This window comes from Ursus americanus, chromosome 10 (genome assembly GCF_024610735.1).
Source record: "Ursus americanus isolate L20-20 chromosome 10, mUrsAme1.1.p, whole genome shotgun sequence".
Taxonomy (NCBI): Eukaryota; Metazoa; Chordata; class Mammalia; order Carnivora; family Ursidae; genus Ursus; species Ursus americanus.
The window spans coordinates 79,078,305-79,105,938 of record NC_142136.1 but is presented as its reverse complement, the minus strand read 5'-3'; the positions used below and the strand labels follow the sequence as shown (position 1 = coordinate 79,105,938).

Genomic DNA, 27,634 nt, shown 5'->3' with positions numbered 1-27,634 from the left:
CAAAACCGCAATGAGGAATCATCTCACACTTGTTAGAACAGCTAGTATTAAAAAACAAAACAAAACAAAAAACAACAAGTGGTGGTGAGAGTGTGGAAAAAAGAAACCCTGTGCACTGTTGGCAAGAATGTAAATTAGTGCAGCCACTACTGCAAACAGTATGGAGATTCCTCAAATAATTAAAAATAGAATTACCATTTGATCCAGCAATTCCAATTCTGGGTATTTATCAGAAGAAAATGAAAACACTGACTCAAAAAGATATACAGTCATACCTCATTGTATTGTGCTTCTCTTTATTGCACTTTGCAGACGCTATGTTCTTACACAGGAGGTTTGTGGCAACCCTGCATCAAGCAAGTCTACTGGCACCATTTTTCCAACAGCATTTGCTCACCTCATGTCTCTGTGTCACATTTTGTGAATTCTCACAGTATTTCAAACTTTTTCATTATTATTATATTTGTTACAGTGATCTGTGATCAGCGATCTTTGATGCTACTACTGTTTTGGGGTGCCACAAACCACACCCATAAAATGGGCAAACGTAATTGATAAATCTTGGGTGTTCTGACTGCTCCACCAACTACTACTTCCTGTCTTCCTCCCTCCCTCTCAGGCCCTCCTATTTCCTGAGACACAACAATACTGAAATGAGGCCAATTAATAACCCTACAATGGGGACACCTGGGTGGCTCAGTCAGTTAAGTGTCTCTACCTTTGGCTCAGGTCATGATCCCAGGACCCTGGGATCAAAGCTCTGCATTGGGCTCCCTGCTCAGCAGGGAGTCTGCTTCTTCCTCTGTTGCCCCCCCTGCTTTTTCGTTCTCACTCTCTCTCTCTATCAAATAAATAAATAAATAAAATTAAAAAAAAAAAACCTACAATGGTCTTTAAGTGGTCAAGTGAAAGGAAGAGTCGCATGTCTCTCTCTTTAAATCAGAGCCTAGGAATGATTAAGCTTAGTGAGGAAGGCATGTAGAAAGCCAAGACAGGCCAAAAGCTGGGCCTCTTGTACCAAGCAGTCAGCCAAGTTGTGAATGCAGAAGAAAAGTCCTTGAAATTAAAGTACTACTTGGGGGGTGCTTGAGTGGCTCAGTTGGATAGGTATCTGACTCTTTATCAGGTCATGATCTCAGGGTCTTGAGATGGAGCCCCACATCAGGCTCCATGCTCAGTGCAGAGTCTGCTTGAGATTCTCTCTCTACCTCTCCTTCTGCCCCTCCCCCTACTCGTGTTCTCTCTCTCGCTCTCTAAAACAAATAAAATCTTTGGTCGTCAGAGTCTAGCTCAGATGTCTGCTCTTTCAGGAAGCCTGCTCTGACCCCTTTCCTTCGCCAAAATTCAATGTCTTTCCTCGGTGCTCCTTATTCTCCAGTGGGCACTTACGCAGAGAAACATTTATTCAAGCACTTAGGGTGTGCTCTGAAGTGTTGGGGACAGATACAAGGAACCAGCCTCGGTATCCACTCTCCAGGAATCTTCGGCCTCCGGGGAGACAGTAGGCTCCACACCCAGCATGGAGCCCAACATGGAGCTTGAACTCACAACCCTGAGATCAAGACGCTGAGATCAAGACCTGAGCTGAGATCAAGAGTCCGATGCTTAACCAACTGAGCCACACAGAAATCATCTTGGGAAGATGGCGGAGGAGTAGGAGACACCTTTTTCAGCCGGTCCCCCAAGTCGAGCTGGATAGGTACCAGACCAGCCTAAACAACCATGGAACCAGCCTGAGACGCAGGAAGATGCATCTGGATCTCTACAAATGAACATCTCCAGTGCTGAGGATTGAGGTACGAAGCGGGGAGCCGTGAAACCGCGCACAGATATCGGAAGATAAATGGAAGGGGGAGGGAGCCGCCGCGTTTGGGCGCCAGGAAGTGGTAGCCATCTGCACGGGGGAGCGGGCGGGCTTGCAGACAGCACCCGCAAAACAGCAGACTGAGACCGTGAGCCGGGTGCGCGCGCCACCAGGCTTCTCACGGAACTCTGGAATTCCGGTGTGCTCACCGGAAATAGACTGAGACCCGGAGATCCGGGAGCACGCAGGGGTGGCTGGCGGCGTTAGAAACACAAAGGACAGAGACGCGCCGGCCCTGGAAGTGAGGGCTGGGACGCCGGGTGTGGGGCGCACATCCCGGGACGCTGCAGGGTTGAGCAGCACCAACAGTAACAGAGTTAAAGTGGCCAGAACATTAGTGGAGAACGGGCCGCAATCCCTCTGTTCTGTGACAGAGGCTGAAATTCGGCCGCTGCTGCTCTGACTCTCAGAAGAGGCACAGCAGACCGCCAGGGAAAGCCGCCAGAGAACAAAAGCCTGGGAATACCGGCTCACAGCGTGCCCATCCCCATACCCCCTCGCAGGGGATGCGGAGACTCTACCCAAACAGGGTTGCCTGAGTATCGGCGCGGCAGGCCCCTCCCCCAGAACACAGAAGGCAGGCTGAAAAATCAAGAAGCCCACAACCCGGGGCGCCTGGATGGCGCAGTCATTGAGCGCCTGTCTTCGGCTTAGGGCATGATCCCGGCGTTCCGGAAAGGAGTCCCTCACCGGGCTCCTCCGCTGGGAGCCTGCTTCTTCCTCTCCCACTCCCCTGCTTCTGTTCCCTCTCTCGCTGGTTGGCTCTCTGCCACATAAATGAATAAATAAAATCTTTAAAGAAGAAGCCCACATCCCTAAGATCCCTATAAAACAAGGGGCACGGCCTGGGACCCAGTCAATAATTTGGGCTCTGGACAACCCCGCAACCTCTCCTCATCAGAATGACAAGAAGGAGAAGCCCCCCCCAGCAAAGAAAAGACAGTGAGTCTGTGGCCTCTGCCACAGAAATAATGGATATGGATGTAACCAAATTATCAGAAATGGAATTCAGAGTAACGAGGTCAAAATGATGAGTAGAATTGAAAAAACTATTAACGAAAAGGTTACTGAGAATACAGAATTCCTAAGGACAGAAATGAGAGCGAATCTGACAGAAATTAAAAATTCTATGAGCCAAATGCAGTCAAAACTAGAGGCTCTGACGGCCAGGGTCACCGAAGCAGAGGAACTAATGTATTAGTGAATTGGAGGAAGGGTTAATAGAGGAAAAAACGAAAAAAGAAGCTGGTCTTAAAAAAATCCACGCCCACAAATGTAGGTTACGGGAGATTACTGACTCAATGAAACGATCCAATGTCAGAATCATTGGCATCCCAGAGGGGGTGGAGAAAAACAGAGGTCTAGAAGAGATATTTGAACAAATTGTAGCTGAAAACTTCCCTAATCTAGCAAGGGAAACAAACATTCGTGTCCAAGAGGCAGAGAGGACCCCTCCCAAGCTCAACCACGACAAACCTACGCCACGTCACGTCATAGGGCAATTCGCAAATATTAGATCCAAGGATACAGAACTGAAAGCGGCCAGGGCAAAGAAATTTCTCACGTACCAAGGCAAAGGCATCAGAATTACGTCAGACCTGTCTACACAGACCTGAAATGAGAGAAAGGGTTGGGGGGCATTTTTAAAGCTCTTTCAGAGAAAAACATGCAGCCAAGGATCCTTTATCCAGCAAGGCTGTCATTTAGAATTGATGGAGAAATAAAGACATTTCAGAATCGCCAGTCACTAAGCAATTTCGTAACTACAAAACCAGCCCTACAGGAGATATTTAGGGGGGTTCTATAAAAGTAAAAAGGCCCCAAGAGTGATACAGAACAGAAAGTCAGAACCGATACAAACAAAGACTTTACTGGCAACATGGCATCATTAAAATTCTATCTCTCAGTTCTTAGTGTCAATGTAAATGGTTTAAACGCTCCCATACGCCACAGGGTTGCAGATTGGATAAAAAGAAATGACCCATCCATCTGCTGTCTACAAGAGACTCATTTCGAACCCAAAAGCATTCAGACTGAGAGTTAGGGGATGGAGTATCATCTTTCACGCAAATGGACCTCAAAAGAAAGCTAGGGTAGCAATTCTCATATCAGATAGATTGGATTTTAAACTACAGACTATAGTTAGAGATGCAGAAGGGCACTATATTATTCTTAAGGGAAGTATTCAACAAGTGGATATGACAATTATAAATATATATGCCCCCAAGAGGGGAGCAGCAAGATACACAAGACAACTCTTAACCAGAATAAAGAGACATATAAATAAAAATACATTAATAGTAGGGGACCTCAATACTCCACTATCAGAAATAGACAGAACACCCTGGCAAACACTAAGCAAAGAATCAAAGGCTTTGAATGCCATACTTGACGAGTTGGACCTCATAGATATATATAGAACACTACACCCCAGAACCAAAGAATACTCATTCTATTCTAATGCCCATGGAACATTCTCAAGAATAGACCATGTTCTGGGACACAAAACAGGTCTCAACCGATACCAAAACATTGAAATTATCCCCTGCATATTCTCAGACCACAACGCTCTGAAATTGGACCTCAACCACAAGAAAAAATTTGGAAGAAACTCAAACACTTGGAGACTAAGAACCATCCTGCTCAGGAATGACTCGATAAACCAGGAAATCAAAAATCAAATTAAACAATTTATGGAGACCAACGAGAATGAAACACAATGGTCCAAAACCTATGGGATACTGCAAAGGCGGTCCTAAGGGGGAAATACATAGCCATCCAAGCCTCACTCAAAAGAATAGAAAAATCTAAAATGCAGTTTTTATATTCTCACCTCAAGAAGCTGGAACAGCAACAGAGGGACAGACCTAATCCACTCACGAGGAAGCAGTTGACCAAGATGAGAGCAGAAATCAATGAATTAGAAACCAGAAGCACAGTAGAGCAGATCAACAGGACTAGAAGCTGGTTCTTTGAGAGAATCAATAAAATTGACAGACCACTGGCAAGACTTATCCAAGAGAAGAGAGAAAGGACCCAAATTATTAAAATTATGAATGAAAAAGGAGAGGTCATGACCAACACCAATGAAATTGGAAGGATTATTAGAAACTATTATCAATAGCTATATGCCAAAAAACTAAGCAATCTGGAAGAGATGGAGGCCTTCCTGGAAACCTATAAACTACCAAGACTGAAACAGGAAGAAATTCATTTCTTAAACAGGCCAATTAATTATGAAGAGATTGAGTCAGTGATAAACAACCTTCCAAATAACAAAACTCCAGGCCCGGACGGTTTTCCTGGGGAATCCTACCAAACATTCAAAAAAGAAATAATACCTATTCTCCTAAAGCTATTTCAAGAAATAGAAACAGAAGGAACGCTACCAAACTCATTCCATGAGGCCAATATTACCTTGATCCCCAAACCAGGCAAAGACCCCCTCAAAAAGGAGAATTACAGACCGATTTCCCTAATGAATATGGACGCCAAAATCCTCAACAAGATACTTGCTAATAGAATCCAACAGTACATTAAAAGGATTATCCATCATGACCAAGTGGGATTCACTGCTGGGATACAAGCGTGGTTCAACATTCGCAAATCAATCAGCGTGATACCTCGTATCAACAAGAAAAGACTCAGGAACCATATGATCCTCTCAATTGATGCCGAAAAAGCATTTGACAAAATACAGCATCCTTTCCTGATTAAAACCCTTCAGAGTGTAGGAATAGAGGGTACATTTCTCAATCTCATAAAAGCCATCTATGAAAAGCCTACTGCAAATATTATTCTCAATGGGGAAAAGCTGGAAGCCTTTCCCTTAAGATCAGGAACACGACAAGGATGCCCAATCTCGCCACTATTATTCAACATCGTACTAGAAGTCCTGGCAACAGCAATCAGACAACAAAAAGGGAAAAAAGGTATCCAAATCGGCAAAGAAGAAGTCAAAATGTCTCTCTTCGCAGATGACATGATCCTCTATATGGAAAACCCAAAAGAAGCCACTCCCAAACTATTCGAAGTTATAGAGCAATTCAGTAATGTGGCGGGATACAAAATAAATGCTCAGAAATCAGTTGCATTTCTATACACGAATAACGAGACCGAAGAAAGAGAAATTAGGGAATCCATCCCATTTACAATAGCACCAAAAACCATACGTTACCTTGGAATTAACTTAACCAGAGACGTAAAGGACCTATATTCTTTTTTTTTTTTTTTTTTTAGGACCAATATTCTAGAAACTATAAATCACTCTTGAAAGACATTGAGGAAGACATAAAAAGATGGAAAGATATTCCATGCTCATGGATTGGAAGAATTAACATAGTTAAAATGTCCATGCTACCCAGAGCAATCTACACTTTCAATGCTATCCCGATCAAAATACCGAGAACGTTTTTCAAAGAACTGGAACAAATAGTCCTTAAATTTGTATGGAAACAGAAAAGGCCCCGAATTGCCAAGGAACTGTTGAAAAGGAAAAACAAAGCTGGGGGCATCACAATGCCGGATTTCGAGCTGTACTACAAAGCTGTGATCACAAAGACAGCATGGTACTGGCACAAAAACAGACACATAGACCAATGGAACAGAATAGAGAGCCCAGAAATGGACCCTCGGCTCTTTGGGCAACTAATATTTGATAAAGCAGGAAAAAACATCCGGTGGGAAAAAGACAGTCTCTTCAATAAATGGTGCTGGGAAAATTGGACAGCTACATGCAAAAGAATGAAACTTGACCACTATCTCACACCATACACAAAAATAAACTCCAAATGGATGAAAGACCTCGATGTGAGACAGGAATCCATCAAAATTCTAGAGGAGAACATAGGCAGCAGCCTCTACGACATCGGCCAAAGCAACCTTTTTCATGACACACCCCCAAAGGCAAGAGAAACAAAAGATAAAATGAATTTATGGGACTTCATCAAGATTAAAAGTTTCTGCACAGCCAAGGAAACAGTCAGAAAAACTAAGAGGCAGCCCACGGAATGGGAGAAGATATTTGCAAATGACACTACAGATAAAGGACTGGTATCCAAGATCTACAAAGAACTTCTCAAACTCAACACACGAGAAACAAATAAACAAATCAAAAAATGGGCAGAAGATATGAACAGACACTTTTCCAATGAAGACATACAAATGGCTAACAGACACATGAAAAAAATGTTCAAAATCATTAGCCATCAAGGAAATTCAAATCAAAACCACACTGAGATACCACCTTACGCCAGTTAGAATGGCAAAAATAGACAAGGCAAGAAACAACAATTGTTGGAGAGGATGTGGAGAAAGGGGATCCCTCCTACATTGTTGGTGGGAATGCAAGTTGGTACAGCCACTCTGGAAAACCGTGTGGAGGTCCCTTGAAAAGTTAAAAATTGAGCTACCTATGATCCAGCCGTTGCACTACTGGGTGTTTACCCCAAAGATACAGACGTAGTGAAGAGAAGGGCCAGAAGCACCCCAATGTTCACAGCAGCAATGTCCACAATAACTAAATCATGGAAGGAGCGGAGATGCCCTTCAACAGATGACTGGATTAAGAAGTTGTGGTCCATATATACAATGGAATATTACTCAGCTATCAGAAAGAACGAATTCTCAACATTTGCTGCAACATGGACGGCACTGGAGAAGATAATGCTAAGTGAAATAAGTCAAGCAGAGAAAGACAACTATCATATGATTTCTCTCATCTATGGAACATAAGAACTAGGAAGATTGGTAGGGGAAAAAAGGGATAAAGAAAGGGGGGGTAATCAGAAGGGTAATGAAACATGAGAGACTATGGACTATGAGAAACAAACTGAGGGCCTCAGAGGGGAGGGGGGTGGGGGAATGGGATAGACTGGTGATGGGTAGTAAGGAGGGCATGTATTGCATGGGTACTGGGTGTTATACGCAACTAATGAATCATCGAACTTTACATGGGAAACCGGGGATGTACTCTATGGTGACTAACAGAATATAATAAAAAATCATTAATTAAAAATAAATAAATAAATAAATAAAATCTTTAAAAGTGCTACTCCAGTGAACATACAAATGATAAGAAAGCAAAAACAGCCATATAGTTAATATGGAGAAAGTCTGAGTACTCTGGATAGAAAACCAAACCAGTCCAACACTCCCTTAAGCCAAAGCCTAATCCACAGAAAGGCCCGACTCACTTCAATCTGTGTGGGCTGAGAAAGGTAAAGAAGGCAGCCCAGAAGCAGAACCCCCTCTAGCAATTTTCAGCAGTTCTAGGAAGAATATGAAGGACTAGAGATGTTGCTGGATGGGAAGACCCTGAGGTCTGAGACCTCGGCAGGTGACTGGCAGTCTTTCAGCAGCACATGTCTGTGAATGGGTACTGCGAGAGGCAGTGGACCCACCTTCACTGACCAAGTGAATGACTACTATATTCTGGGAAATCTGGAGACAAAAGGCCCAGCCTTCTTTACAAGCTCACAGGTTGTGGTGGGGGGCGGGGGAGAAGGACAGATATGCTTACAGACAATTACAATTGTTGTTGTCATGTGACAAGTACCATATGGCACAAGGGAACACAGGTTGCTGCTGTCAGACAAATACCTGCATAGTTTAAACCTGTCATCTTAATAAAAGCAGAACACAGAAGTTAAGCTTCTGGAAGACAGCAAAGATGTAGATGTTCCCTATTCTTCCCTTTCAGCTAAGTACAACTGAAAACCCTGAACACAATATATAAAACAAACTTAAGGAGACTCTGAAAATGGCAAGAAGGTGGCGGACTGGCTAGGGACCTCAAGACCCTACGGACAGATGGTGAGCTCCCTGGGTTCCTTTTTGCCTCCTATATCCTCAACTAGCTAAAGGAGAAGACAGGAACCAGTAAGTACAGACAAAAAGGCCCCAAGAAAAGTCTGCTCTCTCTACCCAAAAACCCTTGGGAGGAAAGGGGCAATCTGGCAAGACAGACCATTTTCAGGCAGTACCTACTCTACTCCAGTCCAACACTACAGAAATAACTGTGGCCCCACCCCAACTCCCACCAGCAAGGCCAAGTGTAGAGGAACTTCCATGTTTGGCAGGCTGTAATAAGGCACCACCCCTCCACCCCTGTCACAAGTTGTGTCAGAGAAGACCAAGTAGGGAGTTGAGAATTTCATTCCTGCCAGATGGAGACCATGTAAGGAGCCAGAACTCCCACCTCTGTCCAGCACAAACCAGGTGCCCCTCCTAGACCTGTGAGATGCAACCAGCAGAGACCTAGTGGAAAGCAAGTACTCATCAGTAACCACAGTATCAGTGGAAGCTAGTGGGGAGCAGTAGAGGACCCAATTCCCACATAGGCTGGTTTCAGCAGAGACCTGGAGGAGAGCCTAAATTCTCAACCCTCTTGACAAGGAGGTGACAAGAAACCTACCCCCTGGAAGTCTGGCTCAGTCAAGAACCTGCCCTTGCATCCCTACACGGCAGCAACACAGTAACCCCCTCTTCACCCACAAGAATAGCATTGGGAGGAAGTACAGTAAAATACAAGATTTAAGTAAGATTCAGTCTCATAACACTTAAAATGTCCAGGTTTTGATGAAAAATCATTTGTCATATCAAGAATCAGGAAGATCTCAGGGGCGCCTGAGTGGCTCAGTTGGTTAAGTGTCTGCCGTTGACTCAGTCCTGGCCCCAGGGTCCTTGGGATGGAGTCCTGCATCAGGCTCCCTGCTCAGCAGGGAGTCTGCTTCTCCCTCTGCCTCTGCCCCTCCCCTCTGCTCGTGCTCTCTCTTTCTAAAATAAAATCTTTTAAAAATAATAATGATTTTAAAAAATAGAAAAAAAGAATCAGGAAGATCTCAAAATGAATAAAACAACAAAAGAGACAATACCAAGATGATAAAGATGTTGTAATTATCTAGAAAGGTTTTTTGTTTTGTTTCTTTAAAGATTTTCTCTATTTATTTGAGAGAGAGAGAGAGAGAGCAAAAGGAAGCATGAGCAGGGGAGGGGCAGAGCGAGAAGCAGGTTCCCTGATGAGCAGGGAGCCTGACGCGGGGCTCAATCCCAGGACCCCAGGATCATGACCTGAGCCAAAGGCAGACGCTTAACTGACTGAGTCACCCAGGCGCCCCTCTAGAAAGGTTTTTAAAGCAGGTACCACAAAAATATTTCAAGGAGCAATTATGAACATGTCTGAAATACATCAAAAAAAGTCCACAGAAACAGAAAATTTCAGGAAAAAACAATGTAAAGATATATACACATATTTATATATTTTCAAGATACAAAAAAATAAAATGAAAATTTTAGAAAAAAAATTATATAAAAAAATACAATGAATGAGCTTAATAACACAACAGAGATGACAGAGAAAAAGAATCAGTTAACAGGAGTATAATTTGGAGAGAAAACAGACTGATGAAAAGAAAATGAAAAAATCTGAGACATGTAGGATATCTAACATCCATGTCATCAGCTTCAAAAGAGAAAGGGGGTAGGACTGAAAATGCATTCCAGAAATAATGGCCTAAATTTTCACAAACTTAGCAAGAAACATAAACCTACATATTCGAGAAATTGAACCAAACAAGAATAAACCCCCCAAAATCCATACCAAAACACATTATAGTCAAACTTCTCAAAACTAAGGACAAAGAAGGCAGCTAGAAACAACCAATGCACAATGTACATGGGGGGAAATTTAAATGATAGCAGATTTGTCCTCAGAAACCATGAAGGCCAAAGGAAATAGCACAAACCTGCCAAATGTTCAAAGAAATATCAACTCAGAATTCTACACTAGTGAAAATATATTTCAGAAATGAAGACGAAATCAGGACATTCTCAGATGAAGGAAAACTGAGAATTAGTTGCCAGCTGACCTATACTAAGAGAATGGCAAAAGGAAGTTCACTAAACAAAAAGTAAACAATAGAAAAAGGAATCTTGAAATATCAGGAGGTAAAAAATATGGTCAGAGCAGAAATACAAGTAACTATAACAGACTTTTCTTCACATCTTGACTTTTTTAACAAGTCTGACAGCTAAAGCAAAATTTCTAACACCATCTAATGTGGTCTTCATATATAAAAGAAATGTGAACACTTGACTTTGAAAAGTATGTATATATGAATAACATAATAACTAGAGCAACCACTAAAAAAGAAATACAAAGAGATACACTCAAGAAACATTACAGATAAATCGAAATGCAATTTTTGGGACACCTGGGTGGCTCAGGTGGTTAAGTAAGCGTCCAACTCTTGGTTTGGGCCAGGTCATGATCTCAGGGTTGTGAGATTGAACCCCACGTTGGCTCTGCTCTCTGCAGAGTCTGCTTTGGATTCTTTCTCTCCGTCTGCCCCTCCCCCTACTCACACAGTCTCTCTTCCCCTCTAAAATAAATGAATCGTTTTTAAAAAATGCAATTTTAAAATATGTTCAAATAACTCACAAAAAAGCTTCAGTAAAAGAACACAGAGAAATTAAAAAAAAAAAACAGAACCAAAGGAAACTAAAAAAAAAAAAAAAAAAAAAGGCATACTTAAACCTATCACAAGAATAGACTCTGAGTTAAGATGGCGGAGGAGTAGGGGACCCCTTTTTCAGCCGTTCCCCTGAGTCGAGCTGGATAGGTACCAGACCAGCCTAAATAACCACGGAATCAGCCTGAGACGCAGGATGATGCACCTGGATCTCTACAAATGAACATCTCCAGCGCTGAGTATTGAGGTACGAAGAGGGGAGCTGTAAACCGTGCACAGATATCGGAAGATAAACGGAAGGGGGAGGGAGCCGCCACGTTTGGGCGCCGGGAAGCGGTAGCCACCTGCACGGGGGAGCAGGCGGACTCACAGAGGGCACCCGAGAGAGAGCGGACTGAGACCGGTGAGCCGTGAAAGCGCGCCACCAGGCATCTCCCGGAACACCAGAATCCCGGTGTGCTCACGGGATCCAGACTGAGACCGGGAGCTCCCAGAGCGCGCGGGGCGGCTGGCGGCTGGCGGGCCACCTGCACGGGGGAGCGGGCGGACTCGCAGTCGGCACCCGCGAAACAGCAGACTAAGACCCTGAACCGGGTGCGCGCGCCACCAGGCTTCTCACGAAAATCCGGAATCGAGGTGTGCTCACCCGGCATAGACTGAGACCGGGAGACCCAGGAGCGCGCGGGGCGGCCGGTGGCTGGAGGCATTAGAAACACAAAGGACAGAGACGCGCCTGGCCGGTGGCTGGCGGCATTAGAAACACAAAGGACAGAGACGCGCCAGCCCTGGAAGTGAGGGCAGGGACGCCGGGTTGGTGCGCGAATCCCGGGACGCTGCAGGGTTGAGCAGCACCAACAGTAATAGAGTTCAAGTGGCCAGAACATCAGTGGAGAACGGGCCGCAATCCCTCTGTTCTGTGACAATGCAGCCTCTGCTGCTCTGACTCTCAGAAGAGGCACAGCAAACCGCCAGGGAAAGCCGCCAGAGAACAAAAGCCTGGAAATACCTGCTCAGAGAGTGCCCATCCCCATCCTCCCTCGCAGGGGACACGGAGACTCTAACCAAACAGGGTTGCCTGAGTATCGGCGCGGCAGGCCCCTCCCCCAGAACACAGAAGGCAGGCTGAAAAATCAAGAAGCCCACAACCTGAGGCGCCTGGGTGGCGCAGTCATTGAGCGCCTGTCTCCGGCTTAGGGCGTGATCCCAGCGTTCCGGAAAGGAGTCCCTCATCGGGCTCCTCCGCTGGGAGCCTGCTTCTTCCTCTCTCACTCCCCTGCTTCTGTTCCGCTCTTGCTGACTGTCAGTCTCCCTCTCTCAGATAAGTAAATAAATAAAATCTTTAAAGAAGAAGCCCACATCTCTAAGATCCCTATAAAACAAGGGGCACGGCCTGGGACCCAGTCAATAATTTGGGCTCTGGACAACCCCGCAACCTCTCCTCATCAGAATGACAAGAAGGAGAAGCCCCCCCCAGCAAAGAAAAGACAGTGAGTCTGTGGCCTCTGCCACAGAAGTAACGGATATGGATGTAACCAAATTATCAGAAATGGAATTCAGAGTAACAATGGTCAAGATAATGAGTAGACTTGAAAAAAGTATTAAGGAAAATGTTACTGAGAATATAGAATCCCTAAGGGCGGAAATGAGAGCGAATTTGACAGAAATTAAAAATTCTATGAGCCAAATGCAGGCAAAACTAGAGGCTCTGACGGCCAGGGACACCGAAGCAGAGGAAAGGGTTAGTGAATTGGAGGATGGGTTAATAGAGGAAAAAATAAAAATAGAAGATGGTCTTAAAAAAATCCACGCCCACGAATGTTGGCTACGGGAGATTACTGACTCAACGAAACGATCCAATGTTAGAATCATCGGCATCCCCGAGGGGGTGGAGAAAAACAGAGGTCTAGAAGAGATATTTGAACAAATTGTAGCTGAAAACTTCCCTAATCTAGCAAGGGAAACAAAAATTCGTGTCCAAGAGACAGAGAGGACCCCTCCCAAGCTCAACCATGACAGACCTACACCACGTCACGTCATAGTGCATTTCGCAAATATTAGATCCAAGGATACAGTATTGAAAGCGGCCAGGGCAAAGAAATTTCTCACGTACCAAGGCAAAGTCATCAGAATTACGTCAGACCTGTCTACACAGACCTGGAATGAGAGAAAGGGTTGGGGGAGCATTTTTAAAGCTCTTTCAGAGAAAAACATGCAGCCAAGGATCCTTTATCCAGCAAGGCTGTCATTCAGAATTGATGGAGAAATAAAGACATTTCAGAATCGCCAGTCACTAACCAATTTCGTAACCACGAAACCAGCCCTACAGGAGATATTACGGGGGGTTCTATAAAAGTAAAAAGGCCCCAAGAGTGATACAGAACAGAAAGTCACAGCCAATACAAACAAAGACTTTACTGACAACATGGCAGAATTAAAAGCATATCTCTCAGTACTCAGTCTTAATATTAATGGTTTAAATTCTTGCTTAAAACGCCACAGGGTTGCAGACTGGATAAAAAGAAATGACCCATCCATTTGCTGTCTACAAGAGACTCATTTCGAACCCAAAGATGCATTCAGACTGAGAGTAAGGGGATGGAGTACCATCTTTCACGCAAATGGACCTCAAAAGAAAGCTGGGGTAGCAATTCTCATAGCAGATAAACTGGATTTTAAACTACAGACTATAGTTAGAGATGCAGAAGGGCACTATATTATTCTTAAAGGAAATATTCAACAAGTGGATATGACAATTATAAATATATATGCCCCCAACAGGGGAGCAGCAAGATACACAAGCCAACTCTTAACCAGAATAAAGAGACATATAAATAAAAATACATTAATAGTAGGGGACCTCAACACTCCACTATCAGAAATAGACAGAACACCCTGGCAAACACTAAGCAAAGAATCAAAGGCTTTGAATGCCATACTCGACGAGTTGGACCTCTTAGATATATATAGAACACTACACCCCAGAACCAAAGAATACTCATTCTATTCTAATGCCCATGGAACATTTTCAAGAACAGACCATGTTCTGGGACACAAAACAGGTCTCAGCCGATACCAAAAGATTGAAATTATCCCCTGCATATTCTCAGACCACAACGCTCTGAAATTGGAACTCAACCACAAGGAAAAATTTGGAAGAAACTCAAACACTTGGAGACTAAGAACCATCCTGCTCAGGAATAACTCGATAAACCAGGAAATCAAAAATCAAATTAAACAATTTATGGAGACCAATGAGAATGAAAATACAACAGTCCAAAACCTATGGGATACTGCAAAGGCGGTCCTAAGGGGGAAATACATAGCCATCCAAGCCTCACTCAAAAGAATAGAAAAATCTAAAATGCAGTTTTTATATTCTCACCTCAAGAAGCTGGAACAGCAACAGAGGGACAGGCCTAATCCACGCACGAGGAAGCAGTTGACCAAAATTAGAGCTGAAATCAATCAAGCAGAAACCAGAAGTACAGTAGAGCAGATCAACAGGACTAGAAGCTGGTTCTTGGAGAGAATCAATAAAATTGACAGACCACTGGCAAGACTTATCCAAAAGAAAAGAGAAAGGACCCAGATTATTAAAATTATGAATGAAAAAGGAGAGGTCACGACGAACACCATTGAAATTGGAAGGATTATTAGAAGTTTTTATCAACAGCTATATGCCAATAAACTAAGCAATCTGGAAGAGATGGAATCCTTCCTGGAAACCTATAAACTACCAAGATTGAAACAGGAAGAAATTGATTTCTTAAACAGGGCAATTAATTATGAAGATATTGAGTCAGTGATAAACAACCTTCCAAATAACAAAACTCCAGGCCCGGACGGTTTTCCTGGGGAATTCTACCAAACATTCAAAGAAGAAATAATACCTATTCTCCTAAAGCTATTTCAAAAAATAGAAACAGAAGGAAAGCTACCAAACTCATTCTATGAGGCCAATATTACCTTGATCCCCAAACCAGGCAAAGACCCCCTCAAAAAGGAGAATTACAGACCGATTTCCCTAATGAAAATGGACGCCAAAATCCTCAACAAGATACTTGCTAATAGAATCCAACAGTTCATTAAAAGGATTATCCACCACGATCAAGTGGGATTCATACCTGGGATGCAAGCGTGGTTCAATATTCACAAATCAATCAGCATGATACATCATATCAACAAGAAAAGACTCAGGAACCATATGATCCTCTCAATCGATGCCGAAAAAGCATTTGACAAAATACAGCATCCTTTCCTGATTAAAACCCTTCAGAGTGTAGGAATAGAAGGTTCATTTCTCAATCTCATAAAAGCCATCTATGAAAAGCCTACTGCAAATATTATTCTCAATGGGGAAAAGCTGGAAGCCTTTCCCTTAAGATCAGGAACACGACAAGGATGCCCAATCTCGCCATTATTATTCAACATAGTACTAGAAGTCCTTGCAACAGCAATCAGACGACAAAAAGGGATCAAAGGTATTCAAATCGGCAAAGAAGAAGTCAAAATGTCTCTCTTTGCAGATGACATGCTACTCTATTTGGAAAACCCAAAAGAAGCCACTCCCAAACTATTAGAAGTTATAGAGCAATTCAGTAACGTGACGGGATACAAAATCAATGCTCAGAAATCAGTTGCATTTCTGTACACGAATAATGAGAACGAAGAAAGAGAAATTAGGGAATCCATCCCATTTACAATAGCACCAAAAACCATACGTTACCTTGGAATTAACTTAACCAGAGACGTAAAGGACCTTTATTCTAGAAACTATAAATCACTCTTAAAAGACATTGAGGAAGACATAAAAAGATGGAAAGATATTCCATGCTCATGGATCGAAAGAATTAACATAGTTAAAATGTCCATGCTACCCAGAGCAATCTACACTTTCAATGCTATCCCGATCAAAATACCGAGAACGTTTTTCAAAGAACTGGAACAAATAGTCCTTAAATTTGTATGGAACCAGAAAAGACCCCGAATCTCCAAGGAACTGTTGAAAAGGAAAAACAAAGCTGGGGGCATCACAATGCCGGATTTTGAGCTGTACTACAAAGCTGTGATCACAAAGACAGCATGGTACTGGCACAAAAACAGACACATAGACCAATGGAACAGAATAGAGAGCCCAGAAATGGACCCTCAGCTCTTTGGGCAACTAATATTTGATAAAGCAGGAAAAAACATCCGGTGGGAAAAAGACAGTCTCTTCAATAAATGGTGCTGGGAAAATTGGACAGCTACATGCAAAAGAATGAAACTTGACCACTCTCTCACACCATACACAAAAATAAACTCCAAATGGATGAAAGACCTCGATGTGAGACAGGAATCCATCAAAATTCTAGAGGAGAACATAGGCAGCAACCTCTACGACATCGGCCAAAGCAACCTTTTTCATGATACATCCCCAAAGGCAAGAGAAACAAAAGATAAAATGAATTTATGGGACTTCATCAAGATTAAAAGTTTCTGCACAGCCAAGGAAACAGTCAGAAAAACTAAGAGGCAGCCCACGGAATGGGAGAAGATATTTGCAAATGACACTACAGATAAAGGACTGGTATCCAAGATCTACAAAGAACTTCTCAAACTCAACACACGAGAAACAAATAAACAAATCAAAAAATGGGCAGAAGATATGAACAGACACTTTTCCAATGAAGACATACAAATGGCTAACAGACACATGAAAAAATGTTCAAAATCATTAGCCATCAAGGAAATTCAAATCAAAACCACACTGAGATACCACCTTACGCCAGTTAGAATGGCAAAAATAGACAAGGCAAGAAACAACAATTGTTGGAGAGGATGTGGAGAAAGGGGATCCCTCCTACATTGTTGGTGGGAATGCAAGTTGGTACAGCCACTCTGGAAAACAGTGTGGAGGTCCCTTAAAAAGTTAAAAATTGAGCTACCCTATGATCCAGCCATTGCACTACTCGGTGTTTACCCTAAAGATACAGACGTAGTGAAGAGAAGGGCCATATGCACACCAATGTTCATAGCAGCAATGTCCACAATAGCTAAATCGTGGAAGGAGCCGAGATTCCCTTCAACAGATGACTGGATTAAGAAGTTGTGGTCCATATATACAATGGAATATTACTCAGCAATCAGAAAGAACGAGTTCTCAACATTTGCTACAACATGGACGGCACTGGAGGAGATAATGCTAAGTGAAATAAGTCAAGCAGAGAAAGACAACTATCATATGATTTCTCTCATCCCTGGAACATAAGAACTAGAATGATCAGTAGGGGAAGAAAGGGATAAAGAAAGGGGGGGTAATCAGAAGGGGGAATGAAACATGAGAGACTATGGACTATGAGAAACAAACTGAGGGCTACAGAGCGGAGGGGGGTGGGGGAATGGGATAGGCCGGTGATGGGTAGTAAGGAGGGCACATATTGCATGGTGCACTGGGTGTTATACACAACTAATGAATCATCGAGCCTTACATCGAAAACCGGGGATGTACTGGATGATGACTAACATAATATAAGAAAAAATCATTATAAAAAAAATAAATAAACCTATCACAAACTACATTAAATGTAAATGGTCTAACTATACTAATTACAAGATAGAGGTTTGTCAGATGTACAGGGGGAGATGACCCCATTATATACTGCCTATGAGAAACTCACTTCAAATGTAATGATATATGTAGCTTGAAAGAAAAGATTGGAAGATATACCATGCAAACAATAAAAAGTAAGCAGAAGTGGCTATATCAATATCAGACAGAGCAGACATCAAAAACAAAAGAAAATTACCAGAAACAAAAAGGGACATTACATTATAATACAGTTAATCCACCAAGAAAATATAAACAACAGAGTTGCACACATAAATTAGACAACTTATATGAAAAGGACCAATTCCTCAAAAAGTATAAATTACTACAACCCCCTCAATATGAAATAGAGAATAGTCCTATAACTATTAAGAAAATAGAATTTGTAATCAAAAATATCCCAAAAAGAAATCTTCAGGCCCAGACTGTTTCATTGGAGATTTCTACCAAATGTTTAAGAAGGATTAACACCAATTCTATATAATCTCTTCTAGAAAACTCATTCTGTAAGGCCAGTATTACCTGATACCAAAATAACAGTACAAAAAAAAAACTACAGACCAATATCTTTCATGGATATAGATGCAAAAATTTTTAACAATATTAACAAACAGAATTCAGCAATAAATGAAAAGAACTATACTCCCCAACTAAGTGAAGTTTATTCCAGGGATGCAAGGTTAGTTCAATATTTGAAAATCAATCAGTATGATCCACCATATTAGCAGGTTAAAAAAAAAAAAAATCACATGACCATATCAATTGATGCAGAAAAGTATTTGACAAAATTCAACACCTATTCATGATAAAAAAAAAAACAACTGCCAGAAAACTAGAAATGGAGTGAACTTCCTCAATTTATTATAGAACATCTTCAAAAACCTATAGCTAGCTTCATACATAATGCATTCCCCCTAAAATCAGGAATAAGGCAAGGATGCCTGCTCTTACCACACTATTCAACATAATATTAGAAATTCCAACCTGGGCAAGGAAATAGAAGGCACAGAGACTGAAAAGGAAGAAGCAAAACTCTCCCTATTTGTAGATGACATGGTTGTCTATGTACTATATCCCAAAGAAGTACAAAAAAAATACTTCTAGAACCAATAAGTGAGCTTAGTAAGTTCACAAGCTACAAGACCAACAAACAAAAATCAATAAATTTGGGGAAACTGACGTTTAAAATACAATACCACAGACAAAGATTCAAAAAAAAAAAGAGAAATAACAGTAAATCTAACAAAACATGTACAAGATTTTTATACTGAAACTACAAAATGCTGGTGGAAAAATCAAAGAGCATCTAAATAGACAGTCCATTCACTAACTGGAAAACTCGACCTAATAAAGATGTCAACTCTCCCCCAATAAAACTGATACATAAGTTTAAAACAATTTCTATCAAAATCTATTAAGACTTTGTTGTAGATTTAGACACTTCACATGGAAAGGAAATGGAACCAGAACAGTTAAGGGAATTCTGAAAAGGAAGAATAAAGTAGGGCTCAGTCTATCCAATCTCAAGACTTTTTATTCAGCTACAGTAACCAAGTTTGTGTGGTGTCAGAGGAAGAAAAACACATAGATCAATGGGACTGAACAGAGAACTGAGGAACTGACACACACAAATACAGCCAACTGATTTTTAACAGAGATACAAAAGCAATTCCAGAAAGGACTAAAAGTCTTTTCAACAAATTGTAGTGGAACAATCAGACATCCAAAATGAACCTTAACTTAACCCGAACACCTTATGAAAAATTAATTCACAATGGAAAACACTTAAGTATAAATCCTGGGACTATAAAACTTTCGAAAATAGCACTGGAGAAAACCTTAGGAAACCTGGTCTGGTGAAGTGTGAAACACGACAACAAAAGCATGGACCATAAAAACTGAGAAACTGGACTGCATGAAAATTACAACTGTGAAAGGCATTGTTAAGAAAATAAAAATACATGCTACAAAACACATATCTGACAAAGGGTTCCTATTTCAAACATATATATAAGAACTTCAAAACTCAATGTTAAAAAAATAATACAATTAGAAAACAAGCAAAAGACAAGAGGTGACATTTTACTGAACAGGATATATGATGGCAAATAAGCACATAAAAAATGACAACATCATTACCTATTAGGGAAACACAAATTAAGACCAGAATGAAATATCACTACACACCTGTTAGAACAGCTAAAATTAAAAAAAAAAAAAAGTGATACCACTTAATGCTGGGGAGGATGCAGAGAAACTGGATTACTCATCAGTGAAATGGCAGAGTCATTCTGGAAAGTAGTTTGTTAGCTTTTTAAAAAACTAACCATGCATTTACCATACGCTTTTCAAAAAACTAACCATGTATCTACCATACAATAGACCCAGCAATTCTATTTTGGAGCATTTTTTTCCAGAGAAATAAAACCTTATGTTTGCACAAAAACCTGTACATGATGAGTGTTCACAGTGGGCTTATTGGTAATAGAACTCTGAAACAACCCCAACAGATAAATGCCCCTCAATACTTAATGGGGTACACATGCAACAAGCTCAATGGTTCTCAAGGGCACTGTGCTAAGCGAAAAATACCAAACTCAAAAAGATCACATGCTGCATGACTCAATTTATATAACACTGTGGAAATGACAAAATTATATAGACAGAGAATAAATCAGTGGTTAACAGGAGTCAGGAAAAGGGAAGGAAGATGGGACTATGTAAGGGTGTAGAAGGAAGATTTTGTGAATAGTTTTATATCTTGACTGAGGGGCTAATTACACAAATCTACACATATGATAAAATGATACAAAACCAGAATAAACACTGTACCAATTTCAAATTCCTTGTTTTGATTTTATCTAACATGTAACAACTGGAGAGCTGGGTGAAGAGGACATGAGATCTCTACATATTATTTTTGCAACTTCCTATAAATCTATAATTATTTCAAAATTAAAAGTTAAACAAAACAAAACAAATCAGAAGTACCTCTGACAACAGAGACATCTATATGTAGCAGTCAACACTTGGCACTTCTAACTAGGAGATACCTCCCAAGGTATTTGGTATGTGATTTCTTAAGGTTTTGTTTTTTCAAAATAAAAGCAGCATTTTTTCTGATTATAAAGAAAATTCAAGTATTTGAATTCTCATTCATTAACTAATTCATTAAGTATAAAACATAAATCATCAATATCATATTACCAAAGCAACTGTCATTAACATGAATCATTTTCAGGTCTATCTTTAAAACAAAATGTGAACATGAAGATTATAAATTTTATGAAAGAAAACAATAATCTGTTTTTTAAAAAAGTGTAAAGAAGAAAAGGGTTGAGTACGTTTCTAATTTCTCTCATAGTGGCTCAAGGTTCTTTTTTATTTTTTAAAAAGGACAGGAGCACAGAGACCCCAACCTCCCCTTCACTTGGATTCTCAAACCCTAAGATTTGCTTCCTACCTCAGGAGTTGGTGCAGCATAGGCTGTGTAAGGAGGTGGGGAAGAAGCCACAGCTGTCTCATCATACAGGACTTCTGAGCCAACGTAAGCCTATGAGAGGAAAGAGAGAATGAAAGAGAGTTGTCACAAAGCAACTACAGGCTCTTGGGATTCTATGCATATATATCCTTTTTACTTAGCAAATTCTTAAAAATTAGAATGGCAAATAAAACAGCTCTGTGAGAAGCAATGAACAGGAGTATCTCCCCACCACACCCTTTCAACCCTGCATTCTGGTGTCCTTTGAATTAGGGCGGAGGAGGTCTCTTCAGCCATCTGCAGGAGGCAAGAACAGAGCCCTCACTGCCCAAGGAGACCACAGAGTTTCCCATCACCCAGGGCTTTTCAAAGATGTTGTACCACTCTCAACAATCCTTTTGTTAAATAAAAATCCTACAGTCTGAAACGTAGCAGAGACTGTTCTACAGACAGTCTATTTTTTTATTATAATAATATTTTTTTATATTATGTTAGTCACCATACTGGTTTTTGATGTAAAGTTCCATGATTCATTAGTTGCGTATAACACCCAGTGCACCATGCAATATGTGCCCTCCTTACTACCCATCACCAGCCTATCCCATTCCCCCACCCCCCTCCCCTCTGAAGCCCTCAGTTTGTTTCTCAGAGTCCACAGTCTCTCGTGGTTCATTCCCCCTTCTGATTACCCCCCCTTTCTTTATCCCTTTCTTCTACCGATCTTCCTACTTCTTATGTTCCATAAATGAGTGAAACCATATAATTGTCCTTCTCTGCTTGACTTATTTCACTTAGCATTATCTCCTCCAGTGCCTATTTTTTGCATTAAAAAAAAATCCTTCATGAAATTACTTCCCAGTGGAAAAAAAAAATCAAGCACTCTTTAAAAAAAAAAAATTCATACAAAGAATCATCATAGAATCTTACCCCCAAGTATATGGATCATTAACACTAATTTCAGCCAAGATTTTTATGAAAGAAAAGGTAACTGCAGTTTCAGAGCAGGCTTAGGAGGAAGAGACTAACAGGAATAGGAAATAAAGACATTTGGATTTTAAGTCTTTTCTATTTTCTTTTCCCACCTGTACAAATTATCTTTTATAAGTTTCATCTACTTGTTTCTTTTCTTCCTACAGAAATTAAAGAAAAAATAAAATCCCATCTGAAGAATAAAAATGCTGACTGCAGAAGCTGAGTGAAGAAGTTGCCTTGATTCTCTGACAGAAATAAGCACGGCATTATGAGCCCCTACAAATGGGGTTTAACTGTCTCAGTGACCTCAGAATCAGAACTAGAACTAGAATCAAGTAACCAACAAAAATGCTTGTTTCACAAAGCTGAGATGCTATGCATAGAAAGGACTCCGTGGTCCTTTGAGCCATCCCTGTTTATCAAAGAACTCAAAGTGTTGGAAAACTTTCTGAGATACAGACATTTCTGGAAGGTAACACTGGTACAAGCGTTGCCTATATTCAGAGAGCTCCTCCAGCCTTAAAAGGTTTGGCAAAATCTGGCTTGCTCTCATATCAGTGAAAGGTGTCCCGCCCAGCTATGACTACTCAGCCATGGCTGGATGGCCAAGAGACCCATCCCCATTTCCCTTTCCTAATCCCCTACCCTCTCATTTGTTACAGCAAAACTAGGTGAAAACATTACCGGTGACTGCCTTTAGTAACTTACTGTGTTTGTCCTGGAATCCTGGAGTGTAAATTTCCAGGCCCTGGAGAAAAGAAAAAGGGATGTTTTATTTAAGGCAATACAACATCTATTTCAATGATTCTCAAACCTGTGTTGGCATCAAAATTTCTGAAAAAGCTTGTTTCAAGAACAGGTCTTCAGCCCTTACCCCAAGACCCATTTAATCAAAGCATTTGAAACATGCTCAAGAAATACATAATATGCAAAAAATATATATCTGCGGTACATATCCTATACAATATTTATTTTTACTATTATGTTATATTAGTCACCATACATCATTAGTTCTTGATGTACTGTTCCATGATTCATTGTTTGCACATAACACCAGTGCTCCATGCAATACGTGCCCTCCTTAATACACATCACCGGCTAGCCCATCCCCCCACTCTCCTCCCCTCTAAAACCCTCAGTTTGTTTTCTGGAGTCCATAGTCTCTCATGGTTCATCTCCCCCCATTTCTCCCCTATATAATATTTAAAGCATATCTATTACTATACAATTTTTGCTTTACTCTTTAGTAGGTATAAAATGCACCATGTTTACTACACTGCACCTTGGTTTATCAATTCATTTCACACACACAGATCTACTGCTTGTTTTTTAATGACTACATAATGTTCCATGATGTGAGATTTAGATTGTCATCAATCTTTTTGTGACTGAAAATAATGCTGGTATTTTTTGCCAGTTTGAGAAACTGACATATAACACGTAAGTTTAAGGTATATAATGTGCTGATCAGATATATATATATATCTATCTCTCAAAATGATTATCACAGTAAGATTAATACCTTCATTCCCTCACATAACTGCTTTTTTATTTTTTCTGGTGATAACATTTAAAATCTACTCCCTTAACTTGTTCAAGTATATAATAAAGTATTTGTTAATTATAATCACCATACTATATAACCAGATGCCCAGAACTTATTCATCACATAGTTGAAAGTTTTTACCCTTCAACCAACATCTCCTGATTTCCCCCAACTACCAGCCCTGGGCAACCACCAGCCCTGGGCAACCGCCATTCATTCTACTATCTATTTCTAGGAATTTGGCTATTTTAGATTCTACCAGTAAGTGAGAACACATAATATTTGTCTTTCTCTGTTTGGCTTATTTCACTTAGCACAAGGCCCTCAAGATCCATCCATGATGTTGCAAAAATGAGGATTTCCTTCTTTTTTTTTCATGACTGAATAATATTGTGTGTGTGTCACATTTTCTTTATCCATTCATCCATTAACAACTGCTTAGGTTGTTACATGTTTTGGAGACTGTGAATAACGCTGCATTGAACATAGGGTGCAAATATCTCCTCAAGATAATGATTTCATTTCCTTCAAGACACACATATATCCAGAGAGGGATTGCTAGATCATATGGTGATTCTACTTTCAGTTTTTTGAGGAACCACCATAATACATCCATAGTGGCTTGTACCAATTTATATTGCTGCCAACAATGCACAGGGTTCCCTTATCTCTACATCCCCACCAACACTTATCTTTTGTCTTTTTGGTTAACAGCCATTCTAGGAGGTGTGAAATAATCTCATTATGATTTTGATTTCCATCCCTGGTGATTAGTAATGCTGAGCATCTTTTCCTTTTGGCCATTTGTATATCTTTGGGAAAATATCTATTCAAGTCCTCTGCCCATTTAAAATAAAACTGGGATTTTTGCTATGAAGTTGTACAAGCTCCTTACATATTTTGGATACTAACCCCTTATCATGTAGATGGTTTACAAATATTTTCTTCCAGGGGCACCTGGGTGGCTCAGTCAGTTCAGGTCCTGGGGTTGAGCCCCGCGTCGAGCTCCCTGCTCAGCGGGGAGTCTACTTCTCCCTCTCCCTCTGCCCCTCCCCACCACTCATGCTCTCTCTCTCTCTCTCTCAGATAAATAAAATCTTAAAAAAATTTTTTTCTCCCATTCCATAGTATGCCTTTTCATTTTTCTGATTGTTTCTTTTGCTGTGCAGAAGCTTTACAATTTGATGTGATCCCATGTGTTTATTTTTGCCTTTGCTGCTTCCGATTTTGGTGTCATATCCAAAAAAATCACTGCCAAGACCAATGTTAAAGAGCTTTTCCCCGAAACAACCACTTTCTTACACCATACACAAAAATAAACTCAAAATGGATTAAGGACCTAAACATGAGACCTAAAACCAAAAAAAACCCTAAAAGAGAACACAGGCAGTAATTTCTCTGACATTGGCCATAGCAACTTCTTTCTTGATATATCTCCTGAGGCAAGGGAAACAAAAGTAAAAATAAACTATTGGGAGTACATCAAGGTAAAAAGCTTCCCTGAAACAAAGGAAACAACCAACAAAACTAAAAGACAACCTACTGAATGGGAGAAGATATTTGCAAATGGCGTATGTGATAAAGGTTAGTATCCAAAATATATAAAGAACTTATAAAACTCAACACGCAAAAAAACAAATAATCCAATTAAAATAGGGCAGAAGTGGGGCACCTGGGTGGCTCAGTCGGTTAAGCATCTGCCTTCGGCTCAGGTCATGATCCCAGGGTCCTGGGATCGAGCCCCACATTGGGCTCCCTGCTCAGCAGGGAGTCTGCTTCTCTCTCTGCCTCTGCCTGCTGCTCCCCCTGCTCACGCTCTAATAAATAAAATCTTTAAAAAAAAATTTTTTTTTTAAATAGGGCAGAAGACATGAGCAGACATTTCTCCAAGGAGACATCCAGATGGCCAACAGACACATGAAAAGATGCTCAACATCACTCATCATCAGGGAAATGCAAATCAAAACCTCAATGAGGTATCACCTCATACCTGTCAGAATAGCTAAAATCAACAACACAAGAAACAAGTGTTGGTGAAGATGTGGAGAAAAAGGAACCCTCTTGCACTGTAGGTGGAAAAGTGAAGTGGTGCAGCCACTATGGAAAACTGTATGGAGGTTCCTCGAAAAATTAAAAATGGAACTACCCTATGATCCAGCAGTCGCACTACTGAATACTTACCCAAAGAATATGAAAACACTAATTTGAAGAGATATACACACCCCTATGTTTACTGCAGCATTATTTACAGTGGCCAAACTGCAGCCCACGTGTCCATCAACAGATGAATGGATAAAGAAGTGGTGTGTATGTATACATATGCATATATGTACATATGTATATATATGTGTGTACATATATGTATACATATACACAAACATGTATGCATGTATACACACACACATACACACAATGGGATACTATTCAGCCATAAATAAGAATGGAATCTTGCCATTTGCAACAACACGGATGGAGCTACAGAGTATTATGCTAAGCAAAATAAGCCAGTCAGAGAAAGACAAATACCATGATTTCACTCATTTGTGGAATTTGAGAAACTAAAGAAATGAACAAAGGGAAAAAGACAGACAGACAAATACAAACCAAAAAGCAGAATCTCAAGTATGGAGAACAAATGGATGGTTGCTAGAGGGGAGGTGAGTGGGAGGGATGGGTGACATCAGTGAAGAGGATTAAGAGTACAACTTATCACAATAAACACTATGTAATGTACAGAATTGTTGGATCACTGTATTGTACACCTGAAACTGATGTAGCACTGTTATGTTAACTTACAATAATTAAAAAAAAAAAAGACAAAGGGCTTTTTCCCTATTTTCTTCTAGTAGTTTAACAGTTTAAGGTTTTAATCCATTTTGAATTACCTGTGCGAGTGGTCTAAGATAGCGTTCCCATTTCATTCTTTTGCATAGGATTACCCAGTTTTCCCAGCACCATTTATTGAAGAGACTGTCCTTTCCCCATTGAGTATTCTTTGCTCCCTCATCAAATATTATTGACCATACACCTGACTGGCTCAGGCAGAAGAGCACACGACTCTTGATCTCAGGGTCATGAGTTTGAGCCACACACTGGGTGCAGAGATTACTTAAATAAATAATAAATAAACTTAAAAATATATTATTGACTATATACAAATGGGTTTATTTCTGGGCTCTTAATCTGTTCCATTGGTCTATGTGTCTAAGTTTATGCCAATACCACACTGCTTTGATTACTACTGTTTTGAAATCAGGAATGGTGATGTCTCCAGATTTGTTCTTTCTTTAGCTATTCAAGGTCTTTTGTGGTTTCTCTTGAATTTTAGGATTGTTCTTTCTACTCGAAAAATACCATTGAAACTGATAAGAACTACACTGAATTTACAGATGGCTTTGGGAAGTATGAACATTCTAATGATATTAATTCTTCCAATCCATGCGCACAGGGTATCTTTCCATTTGTCTGTGTCATCTTCAATTTCTTTCATCGATGTCTTATAATTTTCAGAGTACAGATCTTTCACATCTCCTTGGTTAAATTTATTCTTAAGTATTTTATTATTTTTAATGCTATTACAAATGGGATTTTCTTTCTCAGATAGTTCCTTGTTAGTATAAAGAAATGCAACTGGTGTTTGTATGTTGGGTTTATATCCTATAATTTTACTGAACTCATTTACTAGGTCTAATAATTTTTTGGTGGAGTCTTT

At 40.6% G+C, this 27,634-nt stretch overlaps 1 protein-coding gene across 4 annotated transcripts in view; it reads right to left on the bottom strand.

Annotated features, from left to right (window-relative positions):
• PLEKHB2 (pleckstrin homology domain containing B2) overlaps positions 1–27,634 on the bottom strand; it is a 62,905-nt gene that overhangs the window by 9,813 nt on the left and 25,458 nt on the right. For all 4 annotated transcript variants that reach the window (XM_045797170.2, XM_045797171.2, XM_087865254.1 and 1 more), the window contains 2 exons: positions 23,085–23,124; positions 21,387–21,476 (listed from right to left, as the gene is read on the bottom strand). In XM_045797170.2, coding sequence (XP_045653126.1) covers positions 21,387–21,476; positions 23,085–23,124 — 130 coding nt within the window. The remainder of the gene's footprint in view (positions 1–21,386; positions 21,477–23,084; positions 23,125–27,634) is intronic.